Source organism: Globicephala melas, chromosome 13, assembly GCF_963455315.2.
Source record: "Globicephala melas chromosome 13, mGloMel1.2, whole genome shotgun sequence".
Classification (NCBI taxonomy): Eukaryota; Metazoa; Chordata; class Mammalia; order Artiodactyla; family Delphinidae; genus Globicephala; species Globicephala melas.
Genome location: NC_083326.1, coordinates 68,159,217 through 68,168,819, shown reverse-complemented (window position 1 = coordinate 68,168,819; position 9,603 = coordinate 68,159,217). Strand labels below are relative to the sequence as shown.

General features: G+C 43.9%; 1 protein-coding gene across 2 annotated transcripts in view; it reads right to left on the bottom strand.

Annotated features, from left to right (window-relative positions):
• Positions 1–125: 125 nt before the first annotated feature.
• CHEK2 (checkpoint kinase 2) overlaps positions 126–9,603 on the bottom strand; it is a 39,688-nt gene continuing 30,210 nt past the window's right edge. The window contains exons 12-15 of one of the 2 annotated variants that reach the window (XM_060310032.1): positions 8,995–9,158; positions 8,653–8,768; positions 7,553–7,638; positions 126–886 (exon numbers count right to left, since the gene is read on the bottom strand). In XM_060310032.1, coding sequence (XP_060166015.1) covers positions 743–886; positions 7,553–7,638; positions 8,653–8,768; positions 8,995–9,158 — 510 coding nt within the window. In that variant the 3' untranslated portion in view covers positions 126–742. The remainder of the gene's footprint in view (positions 887–7,552; positions 7,639–8,652; positions 8,769–8,994; positions 9,159–9,603) is intronic. The other variant, XM_060310033.1, reaches the window with a different exon arrangement.

The following is a 9,603-nucleotide window of genomic DNA, read 5'->3' as shown; positions in this document are numbered from 1 at the left end:
AGAGAGAGATGTTCAAAGAAAACCTCTGGCTTGGTTACAATTTACCAAAGTTTCCCTATATACTTCCAGTAAACTTGGAGCCTTTCATGTGAAACTCCTAGGACCAAGAATACTGGTTGTCCTCATTGACTCTGAATCCCCACCACACCCCTCCCAAACTCAGACACCCTTATCGGACTGACATTTCTCTCCCTTGGGGCTTCCAACCACTCAATGATGTCTATTCAAAGTAAGAAGCATAACCAGCCTCCTCTTGGTTGTCTTCTAAATTAGGAAATGTAAAGGGACCACAATACCTCTCCCAGGGAGCCTCAAGTCTTGCTCTTTTGTGGGAAGACAATCTTTTTTGTGTCTTTGTTTCCCCATTTATAAAATTGCAAGGGAGCAGTAGGAAGAGGAGTGTTACCAAAAGAAGGCAGGACAGGAATGAACAGATATTAACTGATACCTACAAAGAACTTTAGAGGAATAAGATTATAATCAGAAATCATCAACCACTCCCCCAAATTTTAAATTTTTCAGCAAATTTAAATCTGAGCCTCTAATAAGTCTTCCAATCTTGCCTTACAGGAGACTTCCTAAATAACCCCTAGCTGTGTTTCTCTAATGCATTAAACATGGTCTTCATTATTAAATCTTCTAAAGGTGCCAGAGCAGATCAAGCTGAAACAAAGTATCTACTACATTATTCCTTACCAAAAAAATGTTAAGCAATCACTGCTAAAGAGACTATTCAAACTCCTTATCCTCCACTCATTTGACTCTTCAAACTTAGCCTACATTTAATGACCATGATCCAGAATACCTGGGCGGGAACCTGGGGCAGAGTCATCAACTTTTCTTCTTCAAAAAGCAAATTCTTAAATTTTCTCTTCATGTCCTCATCCTGTGAAGAAATGAAAAATATAAGTAGGCTGTGAATGAGGGAAAGAAAGCTCCTGAAAGGCAGGGCTAGGATGCCCCTGGAAACAGGGAAGTAGGCTAAGATGGAGATGAATGTGGAGAAAAGGGAAAAGTCTAATCAGCAGTCGGTGCTCAGTCAACACTGGCTGAACCAAACCCATACGCTTAAGAGCTCCGGGTGAATGTCTACTACTAGTAGACTGACTAAAACATAATGAGCAACTGTCACCTTTCCATTATATAACTATGTAACAAAAGGATTGGTTGACTAAAATATACTTACGGAATTACATAATTTCATCTGTGAAAACAAGGGAGCAAAGAAATAGCTGCTTATCCAAACCTGTCATATAAATTTATTTTCATTATATGATCCTTGAAAATCTGTGGTAGAAAATGCATTACACTATGTCGCAAAGCCCCATCAAACTATTTCAAATGGTTTCAAGTGTTTTGACTAGTGTTAAGGTAGGAGAGAATTATTAAGGACTTGGTAAACCGAAAGGTGATATACAAATAATAAAAATAGAAGTAATTATTATCAATAGAATATAGCTGAAATATGATAAAATCTTCTGAAAGAGCATTTTCTTGGTTTTCACTATATTTTAATTTCATTAGCAAATAAATTTTATTTTGCAAAAAACAAAACAAAACAAACAAAACTCCAGGTGGGTCAGAGAGAACCATAGACCTTAGCAGTCAATCTTTCAGAGCCAGCATCCCAGATCCTGAGAGATGGCCATCAGGAGGTCAAAGGCTGGGGTTGGCTCCATGCTGCTCCCCAGATCTTTCCAGGAGGTCCCCCCTCCCACTGCCAACAATGAGACCAGTTACCAGGGCCACCCTAACAAAGCAACCCTGCACCCGAGGAAAATTCACGCAGCAAGCACTGCACAAGTTGCCAGAAGGACTTCAAGCCCACAATATCCCAGAGCTAATGAGAAAAAAAAGTGAACAGGTGTTTCTTGCTGCTGGAGAGGGAAATGAGGGGTGGGGCAGGGTACACAGAAAACTCCTGCCCACCTCCATGAATAATCACTTCTGCAGGGCTCACTTCTGCATCTGGGAGCCCTGAGAGGTGACAGCCCTCCCTACCTTCAGAAAGGTGAAACACCCAGGACTAGGACTTGGGCTTTGGGGCCAGCTGAAAGCTGAGCTCAGCCACTCACAAGTAGCATGTGCAGAATACAGACCCAGAGCAGCCCACTTCCAAATCCTCATGTACTTTTCCATCCAACCCCCGCTCCACTCCTCCCACTACGCCAAGTGCACCATGGTGGGTGCGGAGAAAGGACCTAGGAGTGAAGGCCTTCAATATTCAGCAATTTGATGGATATAGAAAAATTAGTGCTCGAGGATGAATTCACCTGTTCTACATCTAGTAGCTAGAATCACCTGCTTCCATCACTGTTTATTGCATCATTCAGTGTAGCTCCCCACTGCCCAAGTGCCAAGTTCATCTGGATTCCACTCCACACTGTCCTCTAGGATCTCACTTCTCAGCAAGGCCACTCTCAAAGGTCCATTCCTTATTTCCTCCTACACCTGCTTACAGCCTCCGCCAGAAATGCCCTCTGTGCCTCCCTGCCCACCCACCTCCCTCATTCATTCAGTGAACAGTTGAGGACGCTTAGATGCCAGGCACTGTAATAAGCACAGGGGCCTCCATATCAGAGGGACCCAACCAATGTTGAAAATGCTATTCCCCCGTCGCTGTGGCAACTGAATTGTGATTGTCATGGCTGAACTGTGTGAGTTATGACTGAATTGTGCCCCCCCCAGACCCCATTTATATGTTGAAACCCAACCCCCAGAATTGTGACTGTATTTGGAGACAGGGCCTTCAAACAGATAATTAAGTTAAAATGAGGCTCTTAGCTTAAATATAAGACATGACACCATAAAACTCCTAGAAGAGAATATAGGCAAAACATTCTGACATAAATCGTACCATTGTTTTCTTAGGTCAGCCTCCCAAGGCAATAGAAATAAAAGCAAAAGTAAACAGATGGGACCTTATCAAACTTACAAGCTTTTGTACAGCAAAGGTTTTGTTTGTAGTTACAAACAAAACCAAAGGACAGCCTACAGATTGGGAGAAAATATTTGCAAATGATTCGAGCAACAAGGGCTTAATTTCCAAAATACATAAACAGCTCATACAGCTCAATAACAAAAAAAATCAAACAACCCAATCAAAAAATGGGCAGAAGACCTAAAAAGACATTTCTCCAAAGAAGACATACAGATGGCCAACAGGCACCTGAAAAGATGCTCAACATCGCTAATTACTAGAGGGATGCAAATCAAAATTACAATGAGGTGCCACTTCACACTGGTCAAAATGGCCATCGTTAAAAAGTCTACAAATTAAAAATGCTGGAGAGGATTTGGAGAAAAGGGAACCCTCCTACACTGTTGGTAGGAATGTAAATTGGTGCAGCCACTATGGAAAAACAGTATGCAGGTTCCTCAAAAAACTAAAAATAGTTGCCATATGATCCAGCAATCCCACTCCTGGGCATATATCTGGACAAAACTATAATTCAGGGGCTTCCCTGGTGGTGCAGTGGTTGAGAGTTCGCCTGCCGATGCAGGGGACATGGGTTCGTGCCCCGGTCCAGGAAGGTCCCACGTGCCGCGGAGCGGCTGGGCCCGTGAGCCATGGCCGCTGAGCCTGCGCGTCCGGAGCTTGTGCTCCGCAACGGGGGAGGCCACAACAGTGAGAGGCCCAAGTACAGCAAAAAAAAAAAAAAACTATAATTCAAAAAGACACATGCACCCGTATATTCATAGCAGCACTATTTACAATAGCCAAACAACCTAAATGTCCATCGACAGATGAATGGATAAAGATGTGGTGCATACATACAATGGAATACTACTCAGCCATAAAAAAGAATGAAATAATGCCATTTGCAGCAACATGGATGGACCTAGAGATTATAATATGATATCACTTATATGTGGAATCTAAAATATAACACAAATCAACTTATCTATGAAACAGAAACAGACTCACAGACATGAAGAACAGACTCGTGGTTGCCAAGGGGGAGTAGGGGTGGGAGAGGGATGGACTGGGAATTTGGGATTAGCAGATGCAAACTATTATATGGAGAATGGATAAACAACAAGGTTCTACTGTATAGCACAGGGAACCATATTCAATATCCTGTGATAAACCATAATGGAAAATAATATGAAAAAGAATGTATACATATATATAACTGAATCACTTTGCTGTACAGCAGAAATGAACACATTTTTTTTAAATATAAATTTATTTATTTATTTACTTTTGGCTGCATTGGGTCTTTGTTGCTGTGCACGGGCTTTCTCTAGTTGCAGCGACCAGGAGCTACTCTTCGTTGTGGTGGGTGGGCTTCTCATTGCGGTGGCTTCTGATGGAGCACGGGCTCTAGGCGCACGGGCTTCAGCAGTTGTGGCTCACGGGCTCAGTAGTTGTGGCTCACAGGCTCTAGAGCGCAGGCTCAGTAGTTGTGGTGCACAGGCTTAGTTGCTCCGTGGCATGTGGGATCTTCCCGGACCAGGGCTCGAACCCATGTCCCCTGCATTGGCAGGTGGATTCTTAACCACTGTGCCACCAGGGAAGCCCAACACAACATTGTAAAGCAACCATACTTAAATATAATAAATTTTTTGTTTAAATTGGGCTCTTAGGGTGGGGCCTTAATCCATTATAGCTGATGTTCTCATAAGAAAAGAAGAAGACACCAGGGATGTAAGCACACAGAGAAAAGACCAAGTGAAGACACACAGAGAAGGCAGCCACCTGAAGGGCAATGAAAGAGGCCTCAGGAGAAACCAAACCTGCTGGCACTTTGAAATTGGACTTCCAGCCTCCAGAATTGTGAGAAAATAAATTTCTATTGTTTAAACCACCCAGTCAGTGGTACTCTGTTATGGCAGCCTGAGCAAAGTAATACTGCTATGTCATCCCCAGGCCACCCTGCCCTTAGACAGTCTCCACACCGTGTGAACTTGTGGGTACCAGAAGCCCTGTGGGCAGTCCTCATCCTGGGGATCCTCCATACTCTGTGCCTACCCCTATTACCACATGTAGCTCACTGCTCTGTAGTCAGGGTTGGCCGCCACCTGGACTGTGTATCCACAGTGCCTAACAGTGCTTGACACATGAGCTCCTTACCTGTCCTCTGAAAGCATGAATGAATGCGTGAAGAGATGAAACCATGCAGCCAAACAGAAATGACCACAAGCCTATTTAAGCCTGTATTTAAAAGAAGTCATCAGTTGGGAATTCCCTGGCAGTCAAGTGGTTAGGACTCAGTGCTTTCACTGCTGGGGCCCGCATTCAGTACCTGGTTGGAGAACTAAGTTCCCACAAGCCATGGCACAGCCAGAAATGAAAATAAAAAGAGTCATCGGTAAGCAGTAATCTGAAAAAGGAGATCATTACATACCACAGATAGAATGTGTATCTGTAAATACCCTTCCTTTGAGATGTCTACAATCTATTCAAAAATGTGACATTGTAATATGCCTCCAAGTTAAGCAGGAAAAAATCCTCTATTTCAAGAAGTAAACATGGACTTCCATGGTGGCAGAGTGGTTAGGAATCCGCCTGCCAGTGCAGGGGACATGGGTGCATGCCCTTGTCCAGGAAGATCCCACATGCCGCGGAGCAACTAAGCCCGTGCACCACAGCTACTAAGCCTGCACTCTAGAGCCTGCGAGCCACAACTACTGAGCCCGCATGCCACAACTACTGAAGCCCGCGTGCCTAGAGCCCGGGCTCCGCAACAAGAGAAGCCACTGCAATGAGAAGCCCTCGCACCACAATGAAGAGTAGCCCCCTCTCGCCGCAGCTAGAGAAAACCCACGCACAGCAACAAAGACTCAACGCAGCCAAAAATAAATAAATTAATTTAAAAAAAAAAAAAGAAGTGAACATGAGGTCAAAGGTGGGTATAAGGGATGCGCTCAAAATTGGACACTGTTAATAACAAAAAAAGAGATCAGAATTCACATTCCAAACACTCAGTCCAGTGCCAGACCCGTAAAACCATTTAGTTTCCTCAAAAACACTGAATTTTCCCAAAATGAAACCTAAACTGTCACCAGCAGGTGATTTTTGTGGGCACTTGGCATCCTCGTCCTCACTGAATGTTCACTCCGCCTTCTGCTGCAAAAATAAAATGTGGACAAAAGAGTATTCAAGTGAGACCCCTGTGGCAGGGTTGAATTTCACCTTTTCCTTAGTTGTTAACAATTTTGAGACAAAAAGTACAAGAAAAATAGGCTATGCTTGTTTGTACATTTTGGGCAGATGTAAACCCTGTTCCCAGGCCTAACTGGTAAGCTCTGTTTTCTTCAAGATTAACACAGCTCCTCTACCTCCATATCTGGCCCCCAAGAGTTTCCCTATTAAGGCCCATGAAAAGAGCCAAGAGGAATGTTTTCTTTTTCATCAAAATTAAGTCCCCACATGCAAAGGCACCCTTTATTTCCAAATTCCTTTTCTCTAGGGTCCTGCAGTTTCAAATCTGTGTGGTCTATTAAGTGCTAAATCATCTGACAGATTTTTTTCTGGAGGGACTGCTGTTTCCAGGGCAACATCCCAAACACATATATCTACTTTTTGTTTCTTGTAAGGATTTCTCGTTCTCAACCTGAGCTGGCCTGAGCAGAACTGTTCGGTGTGGAGGGCTGGAAGAGAGAAAGAACGAGGACACTCTTCCCAGAGCTCCAGAAGCACAGTGCTGAGACTAGATGGCCCAAGGAGTTCCTGGACTAGAAATTCCCACAGTATGTGAGCTTCCAGCTCAAACAACCTGGTTAAGTCCCCCATCCCCACAGGAAACAGAGACCAAATGAAAGTTAACAGAAAGGCATATGGCTGTGCTAAAAGGAACTCCACTTAACAGAAGACCTGGCATCCATCAAAAAGCCTGCCCGAGGCCATAGTGAATTCTAACACCAAAGACTAGCCCACCAAAGCCACTAAGGACTTCCAACCCTGGCAGCTCGAATGAGATCAGTACATAATCTAATGGCAGCCACAACCCCCAGCAGGGACACAGAGGAAATGCAGACTTGAAAGGCACAGGTGACAATCTGCTAACGGCATGCTGACTCACCATGAACGAGAAGTGGGACCCCTCATGCCCAATCACTTGGGCTTCAGAAATAGCCAGATTCTACCCCAGCGAGGCTGCTCCCCTCCTCCCACCCCTGCTTCCCTGATCTAAGGTTGAAGATGGCTGGAACGCAGCCCATCCCGCCCGTCTGGGGTACGGTGTTTGAGAGAAGAGAAGGACATAGCTAGGGTGGAAATTTGGAGCTAGAACAATCTCTCAAAGGAGCACAATGGAACACAACTGAACCGCAGACACAGGGAAGCCAAGTGGAACCAGGACAGGCCATAAAGTGAGCTTGTCTATCCAGGTCAAGTTGTAAAGGTTGCACACAAACACGAGACACACCCACGCTCAGACCCACAGACAAACATACACATACCGACACACCTAAACCTCAGTCTTTAAAAATTGCATTAAACAGACCCAACAAAGCAAACGTATGTTTTCATCCTCTTCCCCATCTCTCAGGCACCGTTCAGGGCTGCCCGGGTATTTTAGGCTGGCAGGCACTACCCCATACACACCTGAAGCCACGGGTGTCTTAAAGCTTCTTCTGTCGTAAAACGTGCCTTTGGATCCACTATCAACAACTTCTTGACGAGGTCCAGAGCTAAAGCAGTAAGATAATTTGGCAAATCACAGTGAGAAGGATAAAGGCATTAAATCAACAAAATTAGAGTATGCCAGAATCACAGGCCAACATCCAGAAAGAGGAGAGAGGGGCTGAGGTCATTGTGATCAGTAGGCATGGCCCCCTAATCCTCCCCACTCTGTATTTGTCCACGTGCTCTAGAACACCAGGAACGACCATGATGCTCCCCAACACTCCCTGCTCAGACATCACAACCTCTTAGCTCTCCATCCCTACTCTCCTTGCTGGACTCAAGTTCCAACTAATTAAAGATGAACTTCCCCCAGTTCTAAAACTCAGGATGTTCAGCCAACTCTCTCCAAGACCCACAGAGTGATGGTGAGAGCTCCTCGGCCAGCGAGAGCTCGCTCCTTGAAACAAAGGAGCAGAAACAAAACTTGACGGCCAGCAACAAGTGGAGGCTGGTTGTATATTGCAATATTATTCCTTAGACACTGTGACACTTAGCACAATCATCTGTGGTACATTGTTTTAGTTTTCTACTTTTTCTTTTGAGAATTACAAAGTTACCCTTTTAAATTCTAAAATACAAAGTAATTACATTTAGCTCTTGCTGTGCTTACTAATTCAAAGGAGACCTTGTAACTAAAAAGTTACCCATTATTTTGCACACTTAAATAGATACCAGGCACAGTGAGCATATTACACTTAACCCTCACAAAACCCCTTAAGGTAGGGGTTTATTGTGCCCCTTTTACAAATAAATGAAATGGAGACCCAGAGATGTTAAATAACTTGCCTAAGGTCACAGAGCTAGGAAGTAGCTGACCCGGGACACGAGCCTACATCAGCCTGGCTCTGGAGCCCAAGTTCCTAATAATTTCCTTTGCCTCTCAAATGGTGCAAAACTAACAACAGAAAATAAGAACAGGATTGACAGGAGAAAACATCACAGAATTTGAAAAGAAATTCCCACCACGGCACACACACATTCTAGCAAACCACAAATTCTTAACCCTTTCGTATCCATACCCTTCTCTGAGACCTCTGACCAGACTTCAGGAATGAAGTTGCATTTTCCACTGGTGATCTGATCCTTCAGTGACACGTGAGTCTTATGCTCAGAGAAAGGTGGATACCCACTAAGGCTTAATGTTGGTAGAGAGAGAAAGGAAAAGAAATCAAGTGGCATTCTCAGTGGCATTCATGGATACATCGATTTCTTTTTCAGCATCATGAAAAATTAGGTGTTGCTTTAAATTGATGGTCAAAATAAGTGACCTAAATTAAACACAAGCTCTCGACCTGGACACATTGCTGATTTCACCTAAATACCTCCAACCAGAGTCTGAAGAGATGAAAACTTTTTCTTACCAAATGAAAAGAATAACTCCTAAACTCCAGCAGTCCACAGCACGGTTATATCCAGCAGTCCCAAAAGAATTAAGAACCTCAGGAGCCAGGTAAGTGGGGGTACCACATAAGGTTCTCATCAGAGAGGTCTCCCCCAAAATCTTGGACTGCCCAAAATCAGTAATCTAAAGCAAGGACAAAAGGGAATCACTTTTAATGACATCATAAAATAAAGAGTAACATAGTCTGCCAGTCCCAAAAGACATGCAGATTAGAACAGTTCCTATCCTATGGTTCATGCTGCCATTAATCTGGAATCTACACATTGATATTTTGGTAAGGTAATTTTAAACTCTGCAAGTTATTTAATTTTGCTTAAATGAAAATTCCTGAGCCAAGGAACTTAAAGGCCCAGGTTTCCTCAACTTAGATCTGGGTTTTCTGTAACCTTACGAAAGGCTTATAACCGTAAACAGACACTCTAGAATTCTAATTAGTTATTCCTGGTTCTCCTTAGACCCCGGTTTCTCAACCTTGGCTGCAAACTGGAATACCCGAGGAGCCTGAGGAAAATATTTACACCTGGGTGCCATCTACAGTGATTCTGAGGCGTAGGCTTGGTGTCACGGT